Raw genomic sequence first — 27293 nt, forward strand, 5'->3', positions numbered from 1 at the left:
CACCAGACATCTTTCAAAAAAAAAAAAAACGACAAAAACTTATTTTTGTTACTTTATAATATTGGGTGAACTTGAACGACTTTCTTCATCCTTTGAACAACTATTGCACGATCAACCATAGAACGTAGAACATAAGTAAAACGTTTTATCGTTATATCTGTTGTAGTTTATAGGAAATAATTAAAGCTTTTTTGTTGTTAAAATCAACTGTGTTATGTTATGCTGTAGACGGATACTTTCACCCATGCAATGGTCCGTTAGCAATACACCTACTTGCATATCGTCCAATGCTTTTGCCTAATTCGAGATTGACATCCCAAGCCTTGTGACCAAGAAAGTGTCCATCGTATACCTATTCGCTGATTGATGTAGGAACCTACCTACCTAGATCGAGCTCAATTTGTATCACTATTATTATATGTAATAATTCTGTTTTTGTTTCTCGTCGTCAAAACGTATTGCTTACGTTATTGCTAATTGTAGGATGTAAGTTGCGATGCACGTTAATGACCAATCGAATGAGTACAGTCACCTTGTTTATGCAATTTGCTGGTTAAGTTGGTACTTGTATTTCTATATACTGGCCCAAATCAGTGTGTATTTAAGTTAGTAATTGCTAATTTAAAAATCTATTATACAACGTCATATATTCCTTCCAGTCACTTTACAGCTTCATAAGTCTCTTAAGCCGAACTTAAGCCTTTATATAATCAAAAGGCGATACCGGCGATAAGTAAGTAATAGCAGCAATGATAATATTTGCATATACATATATTTTATATAGCTAATATAATAACCAAGAATAGGTAGAAAAAACTAAATCCCAGACCGATATCTAATAGATATTAAAATTTTTGCTTTTTGCAACATTTTTTCGATGTTTGTGATATTCAAAGAAAAATATATGTAATATTTGTCAACCGAATTTTTATGTATAACTCGATTCTGGAATTTTAGCTCGCATTCTTCAATGATGCAAAGGCAATATGAAAATTAATACATTCCTATTTCTTAGCGAATATGTATATACTTATTGCAGTTACTTCAACAGGGGGTTTCGTTTTTCTTTTCTTTAAACGGCACATCTTAGTACCTTCTAACCATCCAGTTTTGCAGCGCTAAAGACTAATTTTAGAGATGATAAAATTCTGTGCTTTATTATCTTTCTTATTATTGAAAATCCGAGCAACTAGAAGTTTTGTAGATTTATTTTATAAAATTGATTGATTACCTGTTGATCTTGATTCTTAATATATTGTTTGGAGATTTTATTGCTTTCAAGTATTTTTGACATACTTAATATCATGATTTCATAGTTGAGCTTTTTATTGTTTGGAAACTTTTCTTGCGTTTCTTTTTTTTTTCTAATTTGTGCTTGAGGTAAGCTAAAGAAATAAAATAAAAATACAATAATTAATAACTTATAACAAATATTATGTATAAAATATATACATGTTATATATAAATGAATAATACATTACAAAATGTTTAACAAAAAGGAAAAAATTGAATCGGCTAAAGCCGTATATTACATACCCATCACCCAGCTTACTGAAAATTCCATATCAAACTAAATTTTAAGTACTTTCAATAATAAAAAAAAAAATTAATAAATAAATAAACGGACATAACAGAATAAATCAGAGTTTGCTCAATTGATTACAACGGATTGACTGTAGAATTTAGTTATCCTTGGTGAAGGGTATAAAGCTGAATGCTAACAAAAAAAAATTCTAATTGTTAAAGCTATCACTTTACTATTACTAGATACATACTTAAGTAGATGCGATTGTATTGACTTATTCAAACCGGCATATTAAGGTGTTTTTACGAAATTCAAAACATACCATCGGAGTGAGCAATAGGTATTAATATAATAAGAAATATTATAAAATTACGAGTCACTAGTTTCCAATCATTGGGTACTGCCACGGGCAGTAAAATTTGTGTAATTCGGTGCACTTCATGTGAGGCACATACAAAGATAAACGAAGTAATAATCATGTTGAGCGTAGGAAAGCCGGGCAGTAGAACTAAAACCCCATGACGGTCTGCAGCCAACCAAATGTGATACTGACAAATAAAAAGTTCGAGCGAAATGCGACCGAACCAGGCAAAAAATGTGGAATAGCGAGTGCGCAGAATACCCGATATATTGCGCAATACAATGTAACCAACTATGGGAATAAAAACAATATATGAATGAATTTCTTCACAATTTTGTTCGTTGCGACAAAGAAACGAGAATGCAGTGTAAAAACCAACGCTCAAAAGAGCTAAAAATGTTACGGTAATGGAAGTGCGTCGAGCAAATAGATTCCCGTGATTGTTATCATCAAAAATACTATATTTTTGTGCTACATGAAAGCAAGCGGCAAATATCATACCAAATATAATAGTGTAACGATCCAGTTTCCATTGATACCACCATTCATGTATATCATCATCCGTAGTAACAAATAAAGCTTTCCATGGACGGGTAACAAAAATTCTCTCAAAGAATACTTCAGACATAAACAAAATTGTAATGACACTGAAACAGCCCACAAATTTGCCCACCAAGTAAAGGTAATGTAATGGGTTTGCGTCCACAGATTGAGCCGTAATGCGTGGCGGTAAAGAAAGTAGAAAATATATAATGCACATCCAAAATGATAGCAACGGTACAAAGTAATAAAATTGATAAGGACGATTCATACAAAAACACAGAATTACGGTCATAAAATTTAAACGAAACATCACTTGAAAAAAGCGCACGAAGCTTGAATTGCCTGTCTGCCACATGTATTCAAAATGCATATAACCTGTATGGAAGAGATAGCCGCTAATTAAGAGCTTAATATGCATGTGTATGGGCAAGACACGGTGAGCGCCAGTCATGTAATATATTAAGACTACTAATAAAATCCAGCCTTTTAATTCATCTGATTGATCTCGATTTAGTACCTTGGTAAAGCGGGAGTCCTCCGTAAAAAAGAGACCCAAAACAAATACATAACCGACTGGTATCCAAAAACTGAACTCCGAATAGTATTTGTTCTCTTTCATAAAGAAATTGGTGCGATCACAGATGTAAAAGTAAGCCATAATAATTCCTAACATGGCCAAGGATACAACTGGTGTAGTGTAATCCATACTGCTGTTAGGCAAATTTAAAGTAGAACCATTTACGTTAGCGGCACAATGTAAACCATTATGCTGAGGCTGCATGGGTGTGTATAAGGTTTGACCACGCAAATGTAAAAGCCATCGGCGCAAATATATGCCACATACCAAAGCAATACTAAAAAGAAAGAAACACAACAATAATGTCGTCAACATAAAAATGACTGATAAATATATACCATACTGCAAATACAGCGTATGTAACTATTTGAAGTAGAGTATAAGGTTCTGCACTACTGCAACAACTGCCATCGTTATAGTTCATGTAATCATTACAGTACATATTTAACAACAACTGTGTATAATGTCGTAATCCCAGATCGCACAATTTATAGCCATCTATTGCGCTATCCGTTAACCCGGTCGATATTTGCCAAGCAGCTTCCCAAACAGTAATATCTGCATAACGGAAAACGCTACGGGCCACTTGGTTCAAGCGATCTATATCTTTATTCAGCACGGCTTTCCAATTGTCAACAAGTTTTTCTTCATTAACCCGATCTTGCAATTTCCACAATACCTTTGATTTCTGTGTAATCAAATGTTCAAATGGTACCACTAGTCTAGTTAGGTTATTGTTATAAGCTTTTAATAAGTCTTCAGTAACATTGCCGTATGTGAAATGACGATAAGTGAAACCAATAACAAAAACCGCATTTTCCTCTGCATCTTCTAATTTGGTCAACCGGCCAAGTAATACATCGGATACCTCATCTGCGTGTATGTATGTAGCACGCATGCTAAGTTTACGATCTTCGAAATTCGTGTCAATGGCTGGTTGCAAAAGCATTGAGCCGTTGTCATCATCATTGGGTTGCAAGTGATTTATAAAGTGTTTATACAACAGATGAATTGAATAATCGCCGATAAAAATGAAGTGATTTTTATAACTCCAAAATGCCAGATAACGCAAGCAACGGCGTGTATCACTATGGTATTAAGAATAATAGTAAGTAAAATAAACGTTATCAACTCGTTTGCCCTACAACCAACATCCACAAACATAAACATTGCTCTGAGTCAGAGGTTAATAATATTTGAAATACTTATCACGGGTAAAGAACTTACGTTTGTGTATATTTGTGCATCATACAACCGTATGGTTGCCATTCATTATCGCCTTTAAAACGTCCCTTGGATAAAAGCCACTGACAAGAGTCACTTCCTGTAATACAAGATATAACAATGCATTTATGTATCATTTCTTTAATTCCACATACCATATTGCCAATTTAATATTCCATGGTAGACAATAAAACCAATTACTGTAATTAAGGCCAATTTCTTAAAATTGTTAGCATTTAATTGTTGTATAAAGTATTCAGCTTTTGAATTGCTGCCACTTTGTCTTGTACTATCGGAAGCACTATTTTGTAAAGCATTTAACTCAAATTCTTCGTTCATCGTGGTTTAGTAATTTTCGTCTAGCTTTTACAACTAATTAATACATCCTACATGTAAAGACATAAATGATTAAATAAACTATTCTGTTACACTTCTATATATTCTTGATTGTTCCTCCTTTTTGTTTACATGTCTTAAGAATCGAATTGGATGAAACATCCTTAATAGACAGTTGCGAATATGCGTAATTTTTATAATATAAACAAAAAACATATGTTATTTGAGAGTTTGAAGTGTAAGGGCTTAGTTAGTAAACTCAAAATATCGACTCGCTTCAGGTCATGCCACGATTTTATTTAATTTATATATATTTGATTGTTTAATAGTCATTTACTTTTCGTTCTCAAGAACTAAAAAAAAAACTGTTGTTATGTAATAGTAATGGTCTAATATATATGATTACATAAGAAGCAAATTACGATACAGAGAAGGCTAGCAATTATTGAACATTATTCGACTTTTCGAGATCTATATCGAGTTATATCGAGAACGGATATTCATCTATTAATAATCTCAATATTGACAATTATACAATTTTAAATGCGTCTCTCAAGCATTTTAATTTTTGAAGCTATTTAATTTCGAGAAAAATATATAATATCATAAACAATAGAGAAATGCAATCAATTTCTTTATATTTGAATTATGTTTTGCGGATTAATTTCTAAACATCCTGGACATTCTTGAAGTCGTCCTAATTCTTCTTCTACTCAGCAAATCAACAATCGAAAATTCGCTGAGATGTGTAAAAAAGGCTTAATGTGCAGACAGAGTTCTTTGTTTGAGCCTTAGTAAAGGAGTTAGGGTTAGTTTTAGTATGTAATTATTATTATTTATTTATTTTATTATTTCTTTGTATTTCGTAATTAGGACTATAAACGATTAATGTCTTGTTAATTTTGCCACGTAATTTCTTTAAATTTTATAAAAATATGCATATTATTCGTCCACCACGTAGGATAGAACAGCGAGGAGTAAATTTCGTAGTGTAAGAAGTATTGTAGTACATGAGTATAAAGTGTCATATGAAAGAACCGATTAGTGCGAGAGTAGAAAAAGTGTAAAAGAGAGTAGATTCATAATCTGGCTGTAAATGTTTATATATCTTGATAACGCTGCTAAATTGTGAGACTACGAAATGTCAAGATTGCTGCGGTAATGAAAACCACAAGCACCCAATTTGCGAAATGTGAAATGGCGTATAAAACTGGCAGAAAATTGAATGCGATCAGGAGATTGTAAGATCCCACATCGACTGTGTTAATTTTAAATAGATGATCATTACATCTCATGTGGTTAATCAACAACTGGCTAATAAGGCAAATAATTTCACGCCTGAGACCGAAATTGATAAAAAAATTGATATTTGTGCAAATAAAGAATATAAGTGACGATCATAAAATGAATTACTCCATTGCTATTGCCCAGATAAAACTGAGTGTTTCTTGTCGATTACCCTCAAATCTACAGAAAGCAGAGCGTGATCACTAAAATGAGATGGTCTAGAAGATTCAATTTTATCTGAAGTGATGTTGGCAAACCCAGAAAAGTGAACACAAATACACCAGATTTGAGGCTATATAGTAAAAATCTGATTTCTAATATGTAAAACTGTGCTTTATTTAAGCGAAATGATGGCAAAGCGGATAAGACAGATTTACTGCCTTGCACTATAAGAAATTTTTTTGGAAACTGAGTACTAGCTAGGCAGATGGGTTCCAGGATCGCAATATATTCAACCGAAAATATAGTGGTACAGTGGTGATCTGATAAGTAAGCTTCTATATTAATATTTGAAAAGCAAAAATTGCTGCGTACAACATCGGTCTTCGATCAGTAAAGGTGAGTGAAAAATGTTTCCATGTTTGGTATTGACCAAGATCGAGTAGCGGTGACGTACTTCTACCGGAATAACTCATTGGTAAGAACTTAATTACTGGCCGACAACATTGAGAACCAAAAGGAGTTTTGAGTAAGCTACATACATCGCTTCTTAGAATGTTGAAGTGATTAATTTTGTCGACAAAAATTTTAAAGAAGGAAGGAGAGAAATCGAGTAATATAAGGTCGTAAATGAAAGGTAAAGCCGGATGACTCTCAAAAGATACAATTTTATTAAATGAAGAATTGGCCAGTGAACGAAATCTTTCTCGTCGAGGTATAACATTTCCCATCTGTTCCAAGATTTGTGTGTGGGTAGATTTCATGCCATCAAGAGCCAGACCAAACCATTTCCATTGAATTCTGCATAGTTTCAGGAGCAAACAGAGTGTTCTGATTTCGGCCTGACAGTTGAACCATATAAAAAGGGTCGGAGTGTGTGAGGTAAGTTAAAAACATTGTTTGGAAATCTTGTCCATGGAAGGAGCAGGAGAAAATTTCGAGTGTAGAACAAAGCCTAAAAAGTCGAACATTTGAACGAATGAAATAAAAGGACCAGATATGAGAAGTGAAGTAAGCGTGGAAAGGAATAACACTTACAATTTTGTTATATTTCGTCTCTGTAAGGGGGCCAACACAAAGATGCGTCATTTTACTTTTCGGACTAAAAAGTCCCAAGCGATAAATATAGTGCGAAGATGCTTAATCATATTATTCGATAAGAAAAAATAAAGACCTCTTTGTAGATGTAAGGAAAAACATATGGAATGACATGTAAAAATAAAGATATCAAAATAAATGTAAACAGTGAACATATAAAAGGGACTGGCATAAAAAGTCAATATAAAGGCTAATAAAATTGGTCGTTTGATTACTGAAATAAAGAAAGAAGAAAATGAGTTGAAAAGAAGAGAGCACGGGGTGAACTTTGTTAAACAAAGCGAATGAATATCTTGAACATTTTGATATGACATACATTGAAAGTAAATCGCTTTTATTGTTTGCTCGATCCTTATAAAATGTTAGATGCATTTCAAAGCATATTATATAAAAAAGTCTTAAATAAGTACAAAATAAACATAAATTAAAAAAATAATATCTAACTTTAAAGTAAATTGTGATCATTTATTTGTGTACTTTTTTTTTGTTTTTGCTTTGTTTTCTTACAAAACCATATGACATGCCAATTCCTACAGCACCTTATAAAAAGTTAAAAAAATTGAAATCCCATTCCAAAAGCCGTAATCCAGTTTTTTATCTAAGCTCGCTAGTTCGTATAAAATGTCTGCAAAGGAACACTATATATAAGAATTCCTAGTATCTTCTTTGAGTTAAGTGCTTTAGTTTTTATTATATGACAATATATTCTACTTCATTCCTTGACCATTTTCTATACCTATTATTAGACAATGAAAATAGACTTGGTTATTAAAAGTGTTCGCAACCAATTTGTGGTTACCAGCCTACTTGCATAACAGACGAATATTGACAGCACATAGCATTCAATTTCTTAGGCAAAACACAATAAAAGTTCGCTTATATTTTAATAAGTCAAAGCTGCAGTAATTGATATCGCCAATTAAAAACCACGTTTGCCTGCCTTAGTTTATGATTTTATAACAAAAGTTTGAAACAAATAGTCCCCTTGAAATTTATTAATGAAAAAGACAATCTAAAAAATTTTATGACGTCGTCGGGAACCCTTTATTATTATTAATTGTTCTGTTATTTGAAAGTCATTGTTTAATGTAATACTTCTTTATTAAAACATTTGAGAAATATAATTCAAATTAAAAATTAATTGGCTTTATTGTCCTATAATTTTTTGAAAAATCATGCATAGTATAAACTGAAATCGCAAAGGCAACATGATGTAAAAAAGATTTAAAATAATGCAATATGTAATATAAAATTAAATAAGTAGCTTTTAAATTTGAAATAAGCTTTTTCCCACATAAGCTCGTTAAATTTTGTCCAATTTTTCGATATGCATTGCTTTGCTCTTATTCAATTTTTCTCCCAGGCCTGAAAACAGAGCGAATCACAATGCTGCTAACAGCCAAAGGATGTATTATGTGATAAAAATTTAACATAGAAAAAGAAAAGTAGTAAAAATAAACTTTGGATATATATGCACATATAGAATAGTAGAAGGAATAATATCAAATAGGTTCGAAATAAATATTACTAAGATCACTGAGAAAGTTAGCATAGGTTTTGATGAAAACGTATTAACTTTGATGAGAACATAATTAAGCAAAATAGAAGAATTTATAATCTCAGAGTTTACGAAAGGAAGTTTAATAACTAATAATTTTAGTAAAATTTAAAAAAATTAAGTAGTAATAGTAAATTTTAAGAAAGAAGATAAATTTGCAATTTACTGGAGATATAGCTCTCAAAATTATAAGCCTCCAGAGACAACTTTTTAATTTTTTTTTGTGAGAATTTTAGCGTCGACACGTCAATCAGAAGATCTAGAAAAAAAAAAAAGAGCCGAGGACCTGATGCCAATTCTGAAAACTAAAGGAAATTTTAAGATTGTGTACGTAAATATAATTCAAATTCATAAAGCAAAATTCATATTAAAACAGTCGAAAAAATCCAAAGAGCTAATGAACACAAAAAATGTGTATAAGTGTTATGAAAAAATAAACATAAATTAGTATAGTATTAATAGTTTGATATAAGTTTGCATATATTTATGAAATATTTCAGAGAGATATATATACAGAGAGAATGAAATACTTAAAAGTTAGTGCGAGTTTGCTTTGAAAAACGATATGTTACCGAAAACAGGGATGCTATTTAGACTTTCTCTTAATGGGTATATAAATACCCTACAAAAAATTGTAGGTTGTAAACTGTAAAATATGACCAAATCGCCTATGGCTTATGTTTTGTATTTACTTGCAAAGTTTGGAACTAGCATTTATTATTCACAATCTTTAGGGTTTTGTATCTAGACGACAGAGAAAATCTAATTACGCTAACACTTTAAGACTTTATTCTTTAAAAATGCAAAGGACTTTTGGTGTGGATCTTACAGACTTCTTAAAGAGCGCAACAATGGAAAGAAACAAAATCGAAAATTACAGCCCTACAAAAAGATTGAAAAGAAAAATGATATAAAAAAGGAAAACATAGACAAAGTGGTTTTTTAGATGATTCCCGTTTTCCTTATTAATAATCATATCTGTGAAAATGACGTAACGAATTCCTAAATTCTACAACTAAAATGCTTAGGCGTAATATACATAAAACGGAACACACAGTTCGTATGGAAAACTGTTTCAACTGGAGTTCTCTGAATCTAATTATGTGTTCTTTTAGAATTTGGAGGGTCAATATCAATATAAACAAGTAAGAGAGTTATTTTCGGCGAGGGCTGAATCTCGCATACCACTGTGCTTTTCGCAATCTACTCTTTAGTTCTTTTATTTGACACCCAAATCGCTGGTTATATAACGAAAAAATGAGTTACGGGGCCTACCATATTCATTTTACAATTAACTTATTTTTGGGCAGTTAATATACCTTGCGTTATGATAAATGGACATAAAACTGCAAAAAAGTGAGAAAAAGAATATTTAATCAATTGTAACTTTGTGTGAGCACGACCGATTTTTTCCATTTTTGCATGTAGAGTAACGTGTTTCATAAAGTAAATGTGGAAATTTTCAGCCTCATAACTTTTATAGTTGCTCAGTAACGAGCAAAAACCCACGAATTTTGATTAACTTGCGTTCAGTTTATGCTCCGCTACGAGCTTCTGCTATGACTAATTTGGCCCCTTTTCAATACCAACCTGCTTGAAAAAAACCTTCAATCTTTCTACCAAATTTGAAATCGATATCCTCATTTTTGCGACCAGGAGAGTGCCAACAACGAAAACCGCACAGACGGACAGACATGTTTTAATTAGCCCAGAATTTCATGCTGATCAAGACTATACCTACTTTATAGAGTCTCTGGAGCTTTCCTTTGGGAGTAGCATACATAAAGAAAAAACAAAATGAGTATACTCCCATTCTGCAGGAATGGGTATGAAAAAAGTCATATATTCATATCTTCAACTTTTCATTCTTTAGTACACTTTGAAGCAAAAAGATCGTGGTATGTTTTATATAAATATTTCAAAGCTATTTTTTTGCATGGAGCCGTTCCATTTTTGGCTTGAAATTTGCTGAAATTATCTCCAAGAATATATTTGGAAAGAACATGATTAATTGTATCAATAAAGCCTGAGTAGGCTTAATCATTTAGGCGACGGAGTTCAAATCATTGTGTATGACTATAAACTGAATGAATAAAAAGAATATATTTAGACTTTGACGATATGTGAAGGCTCAATACTTATTGCAAAACTTTAATATTTGCCCTAGGTTGCAATGAGGTAATCTTATCCCCAATACAAAATAACACAAAAACTTACGACGGGCATCATTGTATGCGCAAAAAGCAGAAAAAGAAAGTAAAAACGAGCAGAATAAACGGAAAACTGGAAAAGGATTTTTGTACGTGTTTTCGAGAAATAATTTAATAGCAGCAATTTGCGTAAATTATTTTTAACCGAATTCACGTTTGTTATTAATTACAGCGCAATTAAAAATTTTAAATGTCTTAAATTGATGACAAAATTTCGCAGCGTGTCTTGATTTAACACGTATTAATGTAGTAAATTTACCCGGCAGTTCTTAAGGAAAAAAGGGAAATATATCGGTGAAACTACTAGCAAATCATTAACGATATAAATTTGTAGTCAACGCGATAGAAGAAGCATAAAATTCCCGTGCAGTCATCATCGCATCGTACTATATACGCAACGAAGAAAACGAAAGCGAAGGCCGATAGCTAAAGAAAAAAAAAAGAAGGGACAGGGACGGAAAGAACTTAATTGAAATTTCAACAAATTCTAAATACTTATTTCTAAAGTTTAAGTTTGTCAAGTGAAAGGAAATCATGGCCAATTTAACAGAGGCCCAGAAAAAAGCCAAGTTAATTATTGACCCACCATCTGAATTGCGCTTCCGTGGTAAGTATTTTAAGTCATCCCTCATGGTCACGTCTGTTACAAAAAAAAGAAAGAATATATATATGCGTATATTATGTATGTATGTATATAAAAGTGAAAAAATGCACGTAAATAAGGAAACGCCATCGAAAGGAAATATTCTTTACATTCAGCACAGCAGAAAAATTAGAGAAAACATAGCTTGAACTTTACGTATCTTAAGTTCTGTTTATAAGTGTGGCCTGTTACAATCAATTAAATACTAAACACTTTAACGTTTCTATTAGAACAAAAGGGCGTTCTTCATACATATATATATATATGTATACATATATATACATATATATATATCATATCACATCATATCTATCACAGAAAGATGGAAATATCTTAATGCTATTGCATAAAAAAAAAGCACCAAAGGCCAAATAAAGAATATGAATGATTTATCAACGAAGTCCGTATGTCGATTGTTTGTATTCGCAAAGTCGCTAAAATTAAGATAATTTATTTCCTTAAATATTAAATGGGCGTGCTTCATTTTCAATACCTGAACTCAAAAAAAAAATCTTTACAAATGTTTATTATGATCATTTATATATTCTTTGTGCGATAGGAAGATTTTTTTTTGTTGAAATTTTTCAAAGTTTGACTTCAATTCATTAATTGAAGTTCATTGTCTTGGGATATCCATTGGTAGCCCAATTTGGTCCAAAACAAGTATACGCAAGATTTTCTATGTGAAAAATTCAAATAGTTGCGATATTTTCGTAAAGTTACAGTCGTATACCAACAATGAAATAAATCTTGAAAAAAAAAGTAGTTTACAATACATTCATTACTATAAGGCTAATGACTTTTCGTCTCTGATAAGCCAGCTAATGCTAAATACAACAATATCGACATCTTTAATAATCGATTTAAAGGTTTCTTATTTATACTTGTGGTGTTGAAAATTATTTTTATATATTATTTTTTTAATGATATTCTTACGTTTAGTCATTCGAATATGAGAGAATATGTGGCAATAAATTTTTTTAATATTAACTAAAGAGAATAAGTGAGGCTTCTTTGGGCGAGGCGAAGAAAGTAATTAACCATGACATAAAAGGAATAATTTGTCACATTATCAGTCTTTTTAATATTCCCAGGAATAGCACTCTCATAAACATTAACCTATTAACTAAAAAATATTGCAAGCATACTTTGCGAAAAATTTTTCATCAATGATTTCAAACTATTTTATTACATCATTTTGAGAACTTTAAAAAATTGCGCCTAATTAATAATTCATTTTCGACTTTGTGATAAGATCGGCACATTAGTTTACGGATAGAAGAGGATAAGAGAGAAGGTAAACTGTAACATTTGGATTACACGTTTATGAATGATTTTTTTAAAATTATCAGTGAATTGATAAAAAAAACTTTGATTCAATTTGCTTGGTTGGTTCAATAAACTAACAGTGCTTGGAAAATTAACAAATAGTTACGTCACGTATGAGGATATAGTGCACACTGCAAACGATGGTATAAAAGAGTTTGTTTCGGCAATCGCAATTCAATAAAGATTGGCTTTGTCTTGGGCAGCAGTGGTGCTGAAAGAAGACGTGACAAGAAATTTTGACAGCTTCCCCGCCGATGATGTCATTCAATCATTTATTGACGCGCATACGTCATCGGAAAGTTAGTGGAAAATCAATGAAACGGTTCCAGAGAGTAAAAGTTTTTCTCTTAACATCAAGATGGTGAAAGAAAAAACACCACATTAAGGAACCTCTGCACGTGCAGGAAATTTTTTCATCTTCTAGGCAAGATATGGAAGATTTACTCACAATAGAGCCACACTAATCTAAAAACTATATATATCTTCAGGACGAAAGGCGCAATAAAGTATGCTACAAAAATTTGCAGCAAAAAAACGAAAAAGGCAACGTTGCTGCGAGTCTATTTAATTGGTTTCTAAATCTACGAAAATCATTTAGATAAAAAAAATAATCTGTTTTTAAGAGAAAATCAGGAGTTTGCTACATTTGCTTTTTCCGTGACACGTAGAGGAAGCCTTAGAAAAAGAAGCCAGAATCTGCCAGAAATGCGAAGAAGTGGAAAATAAAACAAAACATATTTTTTATATTAGAAAAGTATACAAATACGTTTAGTTTTTTTTTGGAACAAGAATTAGTTTTTTGGGATAGAAATCTGCTGGCTCAAAGCATTCTTAAGTTACTTCTAAATGCAAATTAAATCATTTATAAACGTTCTGAAACGCTTTATAAAATTGATGTACACATGTTCAGAACTGCAACTTAATATAAAATAGAAGCAAATGTCAGACTTTTCTTCTGCTCGGTCGATACTTTAAAATTATGAAGGAAAGAAAATTTTAAATTACAGTTTGTTGATAACGTATCGCTTCGTAGAACATAAATGCTCTAAGTATAAGTATAGGTGTGTATTTGAAGTCGAAAATGTTATCTTTGCTTTGTTTAAATTCATTCATTACCATTAAATTGGAGCTTATTTAAATTCCGTGCGTACGCTGCACTATAGTTACTGTTGCCATGTGTAAATTACCCGCCTGTCTGTTCATTAGTGTTTATATTTATCCCAATACTATATTTTGATATTATTTGAAACCGAGCCAAAAGAAAAATTTGTAAAAGTTTGGTCATTTAAAAAAATTTATTATCTAATGTTTTTTATATGAAATGCTAAGTAAATCTCTTTTACGAAAACGTAATATTCGCTTCTCAAGGATGGATTTATACCAATTTTATTATTTAAAAGTCACGCATATCGAGATATAAATATATATATATATGTATTTATATGTATATATGGCTTCTTTTTCCGCCTGTGCATTCTTATCATTGTCTTTCATTTATGCCCACAACTGAAGAATGTGAGATAAGTTTACAATCATCCAAAATAACTATCTAAGATAATGTTAACTATATTCAGTTTTTTGGGTTATTGATGCGCTCAAAATTAATAAAACATTGTGGTAAATTTCCAATACTCGCTCTAAAACGTTTCTTATTTGTTATACTTTATCTTGTATTTTCGCTCGACCAGGGGCTTCTGCGATAAATTGATTTTGTTTGTATATGTTTGTTTAAAACATGTTCCATTTGTTTGTTTATCAACAACATTTAGAATTTTACAATTATCTAAATAATAAATAGTATAATAATATAACACTATAACAGTATAAAATGATAATAAATAATAAAACAAATACATATATATAAGTCCTAAAACTTAACCTAAACAATCATTGAATGAATGTTCAATGTGTAATCAAAGTATATAAAATAAATATGTATATAAAAGAAATTTGCATATATGTAGAAAGAAATTTGATTGCACCTTGAACATCCGTTCAACCATTGTTTAGGTTAAGTTCTAAGACTTACCAATGTATACTTACGATGTGTTTTTGTACTTTCACAATATACGTACCTACACTGTGCTAGATAAAAAGTTTCGGGAATTAGTTCAATAAATAATCGGCTTCGGTATATTGATAATTAAATATAAAACTGCTACCGAGTAAAAGAAATAGCTGCTGTATACAAACTTGTTGTGGCATAGCGCTAAAGTTAAGCAACGGGCCCCAATTTAGACTATAAAAACTATAAACAAAAAAAAATGTATTTGAGCGAATATTTATTGCCCACTTTTCTTTCGACTAATTCCTGGTACTTTTTTCTTCAATAGAAAGATATAATACTTAGTTGTGTTATATATACGATTATGACATTAAAGTTGTCAATAATTAAGGGTTAAAGTTATTCTTTCTTGTTCTTATTTTGTTCTTGTTTTTATTTTGAGATGTTCTAGTTTTAATTTTATTACTTGCATACGGCTTAGAAGGTTTTAAGTTTATGCATAGGAAGTAAAAAAAAAAATCAATAAATTATCTAAAATTTTATTATGAAATTTAATATTTAGGTGAGAAACCTTAAAAGGACTGTAGATAGGTGGTGAAAACCGTATGAAAAATTTCTTAAACGGCGATTTTATAACATTAGAGAACAAGACATATATTTATTTCGTTTAGCCATTTATTTTGTTAGAATAAAAATTATTTAGTAGCAAAAGACATTTATGGTCATTTATGCAATAATTAAGCTGCTAAAAGCTACATACGTTTTAGCCATGTTTTTAAACTATATTATATGCATGCTATTTTTTTTTTAAGTTTTATTTGTTTTGTTTGTATTTTATTGTTTTGGGTTTTTCCAACAATTCTTAATTTCCATTAAATTTCCATCAGCCTTAATCGTTTATTGTAATTTTGCCCACCACAGAAGGAAAGACTCAGAGACGCCGTAAAGCATCGAATTCTAAACCGATTTAAGCATGTACGTCTGTCTGTCTGTCTGCATCAAACGGTCTTCCGGTCGCAAAAATTCAGCGATTGGCTTTGGGCAAAAAGATGGGAAGCTTTTGCAAGTGAGTTGGTATTGAAATTTAGTCAAATCGGTCAAAGGATACAACCGCAAGACAACATAACCCAAGATCATTTCTATTTTCAAAAATAAGAAAAATTAGATTCTTTACACGTTGCTTATAAACCACAACAGATGCAACGGTAAAAATTTGTATTTACATTCTACGACCGGCCCTGCAGCATTTGCATAAAAATAGAAAAAACGGCCAAGCCTATCCAACATCGTAGGATTTCGAAATTTTATTCTTTTCACTATTTTTGTCTTTTTATCATTGCAGGATCTAGGTAGAAGCTTTAGACACCGTATAAAGTCTACATATTATTGATTAGTATCAAATCTGAATCGTTCTAGAAATACTTGTCTATCCGTCTGTCTGTTAATTACTATGGTAAACTTAAAAACTTTTAATATATCAATCAAATCGGTCTTATATTGTATTACGGATGAGCCCTGTTACCGAATGAATACATTCAGACTTTCTAGATTTTTGGCTCCTAAACTACAACAGGCACACTATGTAAATTTGCAGTTTTACTCTACAAAAACAGAAGAAATCAGTCATGCGCCAATTTATGGAAAATTAGCTGTTTTCTTCTTTTTAGGATAACGCTGATGGGTATAAAGGATTCCTTTGCGGTCGAATGTAATTTTCTTACTTTTATTTATTTATTTTTTTTTGGTTTTGTAAATTTCTTTTGCCACTTTGGCACTTTAATCTGCCAGAAGTCTTAGAAGCCTTGTTTTAATATTATACTTTCATGCACAAATCTAGCCGTGACTTTAAACGTGCGTTTGAAAAACTCATTCACTTGCTTTGGAAATGCATCAAACAGCGTAGTGTTGATACTTGACCTGAGCAGTATCATCGTGTGCACAAGTTTTACTACATGAGTGATGTTCTTTGTCTAGATGACAAAATATGTATTGTTCTCCTTTTAGAAGAATATCTTTACTGAAAAACTTGGCCTACTTTAGTGTACGTTTGCTATCTGCTAAACCCTACCCACTCTCCTGACCTAAATATAAAAATTTTATATATATGTTAAGGATTGTATAAGATATTGGAACAACTAATCCGTCATATTATATATAAGAATATAACTTTTATTATTTATTTTTAATATAATTGAGTTTTTAATTTTTAGGCCCATTTAATCAACCAGTAACCACTAATTTAAAACTTACAAATCCATCGGATGAGGTCATCTTGTTTAAAATAAAAACAACTGCTCCAAAGCGTTATTGTGTACGTCCGAATTACGGTGAAGTGCCTTCACGTGGAACGGTTACTGTTGAAAGTAAACAAAATCATTTGTTTTCCCAAATATTCAAGAGGGTATATATATATAAAATCAATTTTAGTTTCCCTACAGCCAACCAACTACTTTGACCCTTACGAGAGATGCAAACATAAATTTATGATTCAGAGTATTGTTGCTCCAGATGTAGAAGAAGATTTCGGCAAGGGTGTGAATATTGTAAGTAAATGAAATTTTATAAAAAATTCAAGATAGAAAGGAAAAATATCGTTTGTACATTTATTTAACAAAATAGTGGAAGGAATTGCCAGCTGATCGTTTTATGGATGCGAAATTGAAATGTGTTTTCGAATTGCCAGGAGAAAATGAAGATACAACTAATGTTAAACTGATTAAAACAGAAACGATTGCTCCACCAAAACCTAAAGCTGAGGAAAAGGTAAATTAGTTTAGTCTTATTCTAATGTGACATTGTTTATATGTTTGCGGTTTTCTCAAATTAAAGATTTCGAATGTGGAAATATCAGACCATTCTGAGACACTGGCAAATGAAATGAGACAATTGCGCGAGGAGAACACCAACTTAAGAAAAGAGGTTTTAAATTTAAAGGTAAAAACAGTGTGGACGGTAATATAAATTAATTTTTGTACCCACCACCCGACGATGGTCATATATAGGAAACATGGTATTTCGAAAGTCAGACATGATTCAGATATTTAAAAGTTAGCAAACAATTCAAACGATATCCTAACAACTGTAGCCACTGTAGGTAGGATGGCATTAGGTATGGAACGTCCTTTTCCATTTACGGAACTATATATATATTTTTTTTAATACTCGTGTCATAAATTACCTTATATTAACCATTATATTAAAGAAGATGGGACATGGATTCTTATCTGTAATAATTGGGGATTATTGAGTCCGTAGACAATTACGGCGAGGACAACTCTATTAAGGTAATGCGTAAAGAATAAAAAACGTCAATTATAAGATTGCATATTGATCGATTGATATGTCTGAGGTATTAAAAGTATACGTTCTTGTATCAAATTTACTAAAAGAAAACTGTACGGTACACGACCATGGTTTTCATTTAAAAATTTGTACGACGTCGCAATCACATTTATATATATGTTATAGTGAACGCAAACTGATGGCGAGAGTATATTTGTTTTGCTACGTTTGATTTCACTGAGTCTACAACTGAAGCTGTTATTGTTGTTTTAGGTATCTTAACGCGTTGTATGTTCAAAATAAATGATTAATCGAGTTTACGCTCATGCTTGAAATTGCAAACCTCTGCACCTGCATAAAATTCGCAAACTTAAAATATCAATCAATTAGAATTTCCAATGTAACATATGTCAATTATCTAGTTTAGAAGAACAAAATCAAGTAAGCAGGTGAACGTGTAATTTTACCACGAATATTCATAGTCACTAGTCATTAACTCCGTAGCTTTTTCATATAGCCACAGCTCATAAGGACATTCCCTAAAGTGTTATTCATTGTGAGTGATACTCACTAAAATTGTCCATCTTTTAAGCGTACTAACATTAATCCGACTAAAACATTCGTTTTAGTTTTAAACACTACCATATCATCCTGTATGGAACAACAATTTGCTTGCGATGAGCATGTATACTATCATCCGACTATATATTTTTTTAAGGATTTCTAAAGATGAAACATTTTTAGTTCGTCTACTACGCGATAATTTTCTTAATAATTGAGAATTATTTTCTGGATATCTGGGATGATGAAGATCAACGTGTGGCATGCATTCTCTCTATTTAAGTAATGGTTCATGCCCATTGTTGCAGTCTTCGTATTCATTCTCTGTACATCTCTGGGTAATCCCGGGATTTGCAAATCGCCTTCATTTTTTTTCCGGTTATTACGAATGGATGTGACTACGCTGTTTATAATAGTCATAACTTGCGTTTATTGTACTAAACAGACGACAGTCGATCTTCCCTTCTATAAATTTTTAAAATTATGGGAGATTTCGGTGATGGGTATCAGAAAGTTTGGAAAATATCGGATATAATTTCTGCTTTAATTGTTATTATTTCATATTAAAATTGTTCTTTTTTAATCTATTTCTATTAGGAGCAAATATTGCGAGTTAGAACCTCACCAACGAAGGCCCCCATGGGAGAGCCCTATACACCGGTCATTGTCGAAAAGCAAATACCCATGTTTTACATAGCGATTGCAATCGCCGCTGCCATCTTTGGCATTATATTGGGAAAATTTTTATTCTGAACTTCTCGTTATTAAATGTTGTTTATAGCAAAAGAAAAAAAGGGCAGCTCGTTTAACCATGATGCGACTAAGCAAATTTCCGACTGCACGCTTTATACACATTTAACTAATGAGAAACTATTGGAAAAAAAGGAAAAAAAACGAAAACTCAGAATAAAATGAAAAAACAATATTTCAAAGAAAAATCCCAGAAAAATTAAAAACAAATTAAGCAGCAGCAAATATTTAAAAGAAAAGAAAATCATAACCTATGAATTATTTCAAAAATAGTAATGAACGAGCAGAATATATGAATTGCATGATTTCTGAAAGTAAGACATATATATTAATATATGTTTTTCATTTATATTTATATGTATATATATGTATATATATATATATATATATATATAGTGTATATATATATATATATATAGTTATTATATATATATTTATATATATGTGTGTGTAGATATATACATATATATATATATATATATATATCGTAAACAAGTCTTTTTTCAAAAATGTACATTCATGAAAATTAGGAAAATTCTTAAACAATTTCAACGTAATTTTATTATCGTATAAAAGGAAACTAAGTATAATAAAATACAACCGATAAGTTGTTTATTTCCCTTAGCTCTCTTCAAAATTTTATTCACACTCATGAATTTATAAAATATTTTTATTAAACCTTTTCTTTTTTGTATTCGCTTATTATATTCTGTTTCCTTATATTAAGTTGCATTTAGATCGTTATGTATTATCAAACTGAGCTTAAAGAGACACTCATAAAGAACTAGAATCCCTATTTAAAATTTTATAGTACCACATACATATTTACTGAAATCGTCGCTTTACTTTGTAATATTTTTTTGCTTTTTTTTTATTGATTTTTTTAAGTAATTTTAAGGTTTCCAAGGGTGGGTTTGAAAATTATAAAATATTTGTATTAAAAAACTTTCTTATTTCATATTCCTTCGTCTTTTCGTTTTTTAAATGCAAAATACAAATTAATTTTTTTTATATAAAAAGCTGCTGGATTTTTAGAAAATGTATACTAAAAAGAGAAAAATATAAAAAGCAAAGATTTGTTTTTTATATTTAACATAATTAAAAGTTTTCTTTGAAAAAATAACACGGAATAACAAATTAAATATACATATATTCAAATATGATTTTTAAAATGATATACAAGTATGATTTTTTTTTAGTTTATAACTAAACTTTTACGAATGCAAAGGTCTCTGAATAATTTATACAAAAACTGGAAAACAGGTATTTGTTACTTTAATTTGGGCAAAAATTCCGCAAAAAGGAGAGAAATACTTTTGACACCTAAACAAATGCTTAAAAACAAGCTATCAATCTATATGTCGTTGGAAAGAAAAAGGGAGAGAGAGATAGAAAGGGGCAAAAAACGACAAAAAACTATCTACCATCTTCTCGTGATTCAATTTAGTTGAAAAAGTCGAAAGTTTTGTAGATTACTGTCGATGCGTATGAAAAGCAATTATAATTTCATCTTAGTTTTACTTACTTTTTGGTCAAAAATTGTGAACTACGGTAATCAAGGAAATCACTATTGTTTTTTTATTTGAAAAAAGAAACGTTCAAGTATTTACTTTCATAATTGGCTGACAGCAACGTAACGCAACATATACGCTAGTGACGTATATCCAGTAACTGCAGTAATATTAAGAAAATAAAATATAATTTGATTACAAAACAGGAGAAGAACAACAAAAACAATATATATTTAATGATTAATGTCTATAAATAGCATCATAAAAGAATATTTGATGAGTTTAATGAATAATAAATGGAAAATAATTTCAAATCTTGATTTCTCTTTGTCTCTGCCTTTTTTTTATATGGAATAATTTTAAAACATAATTTCATTTATAAGGAAACGGAATAAATTTGGAGGATTATAAAGATTTCATTCACAAAATTTTTATTCATTACGTTTGTAAGAGGTTGAAAATAATTAGCAATTTTTTGCATTTATCGATTTGTGTTAATATCTATTTTCCTGCAGACTGATGTGAATTCACTATGTTTCTTAAGCGATTTTTCTTTACTCGTAATTTCGTTTTCATCAAATTCAATCGTTGAAAAATATGCTTCACTTCGTTACGTTTAGCGCTTTAAGAAAATGAACAATCCGAGAACTCTTTGCAATCAGCTGACCGAACTATTTAAAAAAAATAATCGATTTTTTTTTCATTCAATACATTTGACTAAATTTAAATAAAATAAATATTTCACTAAATTAAAAATGAGTTAGAGTAATCGAAAAATAAATTAAAATCAATTAAAACAAAAAAAAAAAAAAAAACAATGCTGAAATGTGGAAATGCTGTAAACCTCTAGGGAAGAATAATAAGCGGAGGGAAGGGTTTATGCAAAGTAATAGGCACATCTATTTAAAGAAAAGTATTTTATTACAGCAAATATCAAATAGTTAATACAAAATATTATTGTTAGTTTTATTTATTCTCTTTTCACCCAACGAACTCTGATATATGAATACGAATTTTTGTTTATACACGCGTATTTGTATATATTTAAAAGTGTGTGTATAACAACAACAAGTGGTCGACATTAACATTATTTATCTATATAAATACGAATTACAAATATAGTAGAATTTAAGAGAATTTGTGTAATATCGTCTCTTGTATTATTGAAAGTGATAAATAAAGTAAGTAAATTTGAAAAAAATGTCTTGCAAATCTACTTTGGAAGAATGCATTCCATTGCCCATACCTGAAGAGGAGTTAATTGATTTAACTGTCAAAGCCAAAGACTGGGCTATTATGCACGGAGCAGCTATGCGTTCTAAAACAAACTTCAGTCCGGATTCATTAAATGCAAGTCTTATGCATATTATAATTTTTATTTTAATTGATTTTTTGTTTATTACTTTTTATGCAGTTTGCTCCATTTCTATTAACACCGTCTTCTTTTCCACGTAAGGAATATGAGAAAGCTGTGGAATTACAACCAATTATAAATCGTTTGATGCACAATGTGGCCCATGATGAAGAATTTCTGACCACCACTTTAGCAGAAACAATTAAAGTAGATGAATTTACTGGCAATCTATTTAATATCTATAAAAAAGTTTTATCTAATGGTTTCGGACAGGTATGTAAATTGTTACTATATGATATATTGACGTGTTGACGCACTTGATACTTATTACATAATGCTTTTACTAATATTCCTCTTCATACTCCTAATTCATAACTTGAGTTTAAACATGAACATCTCAGAAAAATCAATGTTAGAAATTGCTCTTAAGTTTTATTAGCTAAATTTTATAGATATAGCATATATATAACGAAAAAAATCTTAAACCCACACGTATATATTTATATACGCATGTGTGAAAAGGTAGAACATAAACAACATCTTAAGCTGTACATTCAATTTGAAAATTGATGCGTTAGATGAAGTAATTTGCATATCACAAATTATATTCGTTACGTTATGTAAGCACATTTTCTGATCAGCAATCAGAGATTCTATCTTATATCTTGAAAGTAGCATATGGATCTTAGCTTAGAAAATTTAAGGATTTATAGGAATAAAATGTTTTTATTATGACCAGACAATTAAGAAATCCAAGGGCGAAATTTTGATACTTCGTGTCTGAAACCAATACATAACAAATGCAAAAAATGTTTCTAAGCTCCGTCGGGGCCAGTTAATCGATCGGCAGCGTTTTTAGCTAATGTGTATTACTTGGTTCTCGGTTATTAGTAAGTTACAGTTTTCCCCTTAGTACCACGTTAATTTTCAAATAAGACCGAGAGTTGCAACAAACGCCAATGCCTCTACCGACGGTACGGAAAGACGAGGTGATTTAAACCGGATAAAAAATTGATGAAGAATGCATATGCCTCTTGAAGTTTCTCAAGTATATTTCTTGGGAAAATAATGAAATGCTAAATCAACCTTAGCATGTTCTTCAGTAATGCTCAAAAGAAAATTTTTTTGATTTCATTAGATCTCTCCCATATTATACAAAAATGAAGCGTAGCTAGTATCTCGAATAATAAGAAGATACATCTACACGAATTGTACTTTGCCTCATTGCATTCGCTTATTGGTTTCAATGCAGTTTTTTTTTTTAAATCGTTTGGAAAAATTACTCTACTTAAGTCTTTTCGTCTAATACAGTCTATTATATTAATTTTTTGCATTTTTCTTTTTCATTTTCCACAACCCATCTTTTCATTATAATCTTTAAGTATTTTATTGATTTCGTTTAATTACATTTTTGCTTTTGATGCTTTTTTTCGGTTGTGCTGATATTCTAATAAAAAAAATTAAATAAAAAAATGAAATACAAATTAAAAAACATTCATATTGCAATGCATGAAATCCATTAAAGCGCATCTCCTTGGGCATATTGCGAAGTGATTTGATGTTGGAATCAAGATGTAAAAGTTTAGTTACTTCGAAAGGAAACAATGAAAATGAAAAACCCTGTGCCTTCTGTTGCTGGAAACAAGTTGAAATTAATACAATAGCATCTGGTTTTGGCCATTTAGGACCAGTCAGCAGAGCCATACAAAGGTGCCGTAATAAATTAAAAATTAACATTATTTTTCATGCTTTTCCTTTTATGTAAACTTAAACAGTAATTCAAAAGTTTTGCCCTTTTTTGCTTTTTTATATATATTTTTTTATTTTGAGAAATGCTTGTAGTTAATGGCTTGTAGGATTGCTAAATGAACCGAATTGAATTGAAATTGCATTGTTGTTTGGTTATTGGTGGTTTTTAAGGGAAACGAATGCATTCACAGGCACGAATAGGTACAAATTACACACATATGTGTATGTATATATATATACATATATTTCGTTATTATTATTACTATTATTTTTTTTTTTTTTTATATACATAAAATTTCTGATATTCGGTTAATCAAAACGTGCGTTTTCGGGGCGAACAGTTTGGCCAGGTATAAATCTTAGTCTCTTAATAAGAGACATACTCAATTCAGTTTCAATGTGTCGATCAGTAACATGAGAACCGTGAGCCTTTCTTTTCATACCAAATTCAAGTTACTTCCCTGTGCACCTGTATTAGTTTAACTCATATTCATCCGCTTTCTTCCGTTATTTTTTAAAACAATTTTGTAGTATTTTTCCTTTTATATTTTGCTATATACACTTACACGAAACAAGAAATACATGTAAATACATATAATATGAACGCTTTACGCGTTTATTATCATTTTCTATTCTATATATACAATTTCAGGCCATTTCCTTGGGTATATTACGTTCCGACTATTTGGCTCACACCTGTGCCGACAATGCCATAAAACAAGTTGAAATCAACACCATTGCTTCTAGTTTTGGTGGCATATCCATACATTTGTTGCCTCTCCAGAGGTATTACTACAAATTAAATATTCTCTTTAATATTATACATAATATACATACAACACTTTGTAGTAATGCTCTTCTTGGAACTACTGTTTGTAAAGCGTAAACTTGAGTAATAATTCTAAAATGAATAAAAAAGTAAAAAATGACTAGATTATCGTCTTTTCAAGATCAAGCGTGTGTACCTCTAACAAGTGTGTCTATTAATTATATAATTATAATCTTTTCTTCTTTTTTTTATGCTCGTTGCGTTTACGTGTGCTTTGGTTTATTTGATTTGATTCTGTAGTTAATATATATGAGAATGTGTAATTGTTTAATTTTCATATATGTTCACTATTATTTAAAATTAAAAATGATTCAGTTATACTTAATTGCAGTTTCGTGTTACGTGAGCTGAACCATCCTGAGAAGTTACTAAGTGTGAGTATGTTTTCTTTTTTTTTTTTTTTTACTAAATTTTTCTTAAATTGTTGATTGCTACTAACATGTAAAATAATTATTTAGATGCCTGAAAATCGCGCTTTATCTGGTATATGTGACGGTATGATAAGAGCGTGGCAAATTTATAATAATCCTTGTGCGATTATTCTTTTTCTCATTGAAGATATCTCGTATAATATATGTGACCAGGTAAATATTTATTTTATATAATCTTTTCTACTTTTAGATAATAATGGTAACCATTCTACATATGTGAGGTTGACTTACACTAAGAAATTATAGCCTTGCTACCCTCATAGATGAAGTTATCTTCAATAGTGTTGGTATACAAACAAGTCTTATCGATCAATTTTTTTTATTTTTTTTTAAGAAATTGCGTATAAAACTTTACCGAACAGCTCACTAATGAACGATTAGAAGATCAGAAAAAGAGCAAAGTGAAATTCGAATTTATTCTTTTATATTTGAACGTGCTTACAGCAAAATTAAATATCGAATGTTAGACCTAAATTCTAATTTTCGCAATTGCATACAAACTGACTATTCATCAAGTAGATTATGGTATAAATAATATTAAAGTTGATGAGGATCAACGGTATAAATAGCTTGCGGAGACTCGATTTAATTTAATACAATCCTACACTGATAAGGATTCATGGAACAATTTTATGAAATTGCCCTCCAAAATATATTATTTACTCAAATAAGAAATGATAGTAATATAATAAAATAACATTCATTTGTCCATTTTAATGAAATGCCATTTTGTTGACAATCATTTTTAGAGTAATTTGATTATTTTTTTGATATTTTTTTTACATTGCTTAGCGATTCCATGAATTTTACATACGCGAGATGTGTCCACATATTAAAATTTTGCGTCGAACTCTAACCGAAGTCTATAAATATGGTAAATTGGGTCTAAATAAAGAACTTTTGTTGTAAGTGAAATCTGAATGTAAATAAATTTCTAATATATTTTACAATTGATAAAATACATATAGGGGTGATTGTGAAGTGAGCGTTATATACTTTCGAGCTGGCTATGAACCGGGTCATTATCATTCTCATAATGAATGGGATGCTCGTTATATGATGGAATGTTCGACAGCGATTAAATGCCCATCAATTCATTATCACTTGGCTGGGACAAAAAAAGTACAACAAGCTTTGGCAGAGCCCGGGATGTTGGAAAGATTTATAAACGATCCAGAAGAAATCAAGGCGGTGGGTAAAATATTTACGGGCCTATATTCATTAGAGGATAATGAAGTTGGAAATGCTACGTATGAGATGGCATTGAAGGAACCCGAACGTTTCGTTTTAAAGCCACAGCGTGAAGGTGGAGGTAACAATGTTTACGGTCTCGACATTCCAGATGCTTTAAGGGTAAGCTAATTACAAGTTGCAGAATTAGTCATCACTTAAGATTGTATTATATTAGAAAATGACCAGAGTGGAGCGTTCAGCTTGGATTTTAATGGATCTAATAAAACCTCCCATTTCCAGAGGATATATGATACGACCGGGGGGTCACATGCCTCCCCCGATTGTCGATGTAGTCTCCGAGTTGGGCATTTTCGGGGTGATCATCGGTGACGTCGACAACATTATATGCAATTACCAATCCGGCCACATGTTACGTACAAAATTATCTACTGCCAATGAAGGCGGCGTAGCGGCAGGTCTTGGCGCCCTCGACAGCCCTTATTTAGTTGATTGAGAGAAGTCTTGATTTTTAAATGAAAGTTATCTTTTGTTGGAAATCTCTTTTAAATCAATTTTTGTATCATCTTCTATTCTATTTCGACGTCTCGAACAATTAAGAGCGCCTTCGTCAAGCAAAATAAATTATTAAGAAACCATTCGTTTTCGTTGGTTTAGTTTGTAAAATAGGTACAGATATATTTTGTTAGAAAGAGCGAGAACGAAATCACTAAATACAACGGTTCAAATTGAAATAAAAGTGAAAGATACTGAGAAAATTTTGACAACACGAACACGCCG

General features: G+C 30.7%; 3 protein-coding genes across 5 annotated transcripts; 2 read left to right on the forward strand and 1 right to left on the reverse strand.

The window, feature by feature from the left end:
• Nucleotides 1–1444: 1444 nt before the first annotated feature.
• On the reverse strand, nt 1445–4738 carry LOC119637421 (N-acetylneuraminate 9-O-acetyltransferase). Its single transcript, XM_038033441.1, has 4 exons — nt 4386–4738; nt 4234–4330; nt 3345–4094; nt 1445–3283 (listed from the first exon to the last, which is right to left on the reverse strand). Exons 1-4 carry the CDS (start codon nt 4567–4569, stop codon nt 1837–1839), a joined length of 2478 nt encoding a protein of 825 aa, XP_037889369.1. The 5' UTR covers nt 4570–4738; the 3' UTR covers nt 1445–1836.
• Nucleotides 4739–10988: 6250 nt separating this feature from the next.
• LOC119637456 (vesicle-associated membrane protein-associated protein A) lies at nt 10989–19646 on the forward strand. Its single transcript, XM_038033474.1, has 6 exons — nt 10989–11485; nt 17066–17218; nt 17283–17398; nt 17475–17618; nt 17685–17789; nt 19296–19646. Exons 1-6 carry the CDS (start codon nt 11413–11415, stop codon nt 19449–19451), a joined length of 747 nt encoding a protein of 248 aa, XP_037889402.1. The 5' UTR covers nt 10989–11412; the 3' UTR covers nt 19452–19646.
• A 2113-nt stretch (nt 19647–21759) lies between these two features.
• On the forward strand, nt 21760–27286 carry LOC119637369 (glutathione synthetase-like). Of its 3 annotated transcripts, XM_038033351.1 has the most exons (9): nt 21776–21845; nt 22011–22309; nt 22374–22586; nt 23839–24023; nt 25223–25265; nt 25350–25475; nt 26115–26227; nt 26291–26675; nt 26731–27286. In XM_038033351.1, the coding sequence occupies exons 2-9, from the start codon at nt 22160–22162 to the stop codon at nt 27007–27009; spliced, it is 1494 nt and encodes a 497-aa protein (XP_037889279.1). In that variant the 5' UTR covers nt 21776–21845; nt 22011–22159; the 3' UTR covers nt 27010–27286. The 3 variants fall into 3 exon arrangements, with proteins under 3 accessions (XP_037889278.1, XP_037889280.1, XP_037889279.1); XM_038033350.1 differs by having other exon boundaries at nt 21760–22309; XM_038033352.1 differs by lacking the exon at nt 23839–24023 and adding an exon at nt 24715–24848 and having other exon boundaries at nt 21760–22309.
• Nucleotides 27287–27293: the final 7 nt, after the last annotated feature.

The sequence above is a fragment of the Glossina fuscipes genome, unplaced genomic scaffold, assembly GCF_014805625.2.
Source record: "Glossina fuscipes isolate IAEA_lab_2018 unplaced genomic scaffold, Yale_Gfus_2 59, whole genome shotgun sequence".
NCBI lineage: Eukaryota > Metazoa > Arthropoda > Insecta > Diptera > Glossinidae > Glossina > Glossina fuscipes.

Bases quoted from the DNA above. Each gene is read 5' to 3' on its own strand.
- LOC119637421 (XM_038033441.1), bottom strand. From the start codon at position 4,569: ATGAACGAAGAATTTGAGTTAAATGCTTTACAAAATAGTGCTTCCGAT. The intron at 4,095-4,233 runs GTAAGTTCTTTA...TTAATACCATAG, and splicing joins ATGCACAAATATACACAAAC to TGATACACGCCGTTGCTTGC. The intron at 3,284-3,344 runs GTATATATTTAT...CTTTCTTTTTAG, and splicing joins TACGCTGTATTTGCAGTATG to TATTGCTTTGGTATGTGGCA.
- LOC119637456 (XM_038033474.1), top strand. From the start codon at position 11,413: ATGGCCAATTTAACAGAGGCCCAGAAAAAAGCCAAGTTAATTATTGAC. The intron at 11,486-17,065 runs GTAAGTATTTTA...TTTAATTTTTAG, and splicing joins ATCTGAATTGCGCTTCCGTG to GCCCATTTAATCAACCAGTA. The intron at 17,399-17,474 runs GTAAGTAAATGA...TTAACAAAATAG, and splicing joins TCGGCAAGGGTGTGAATATT to TGGAAGGAATTGCCAGCTGA.
- LOC119637369 (XM_038033350.1), top strand. From the start codon at position 22,160: ATGTCTTGCAAATCTACTTTGGAAGAATGCATTCCATTGCCCATACCT. The intron at 25,266-25,349 runs GTGAGTATGTTT...ATAATTATTTAG, and splicing joins ATCCTGAGAAGTTACTAAGT to ATGCCTGAAAATCGCGCTTT. The intron at 26,676-26,730 runs GTAAGCTAATTA...GTATTATATTAG, and splicing joins ACATTCCAGATGCTTTAAGG to AAAATGACCAGAGTGGAGCG.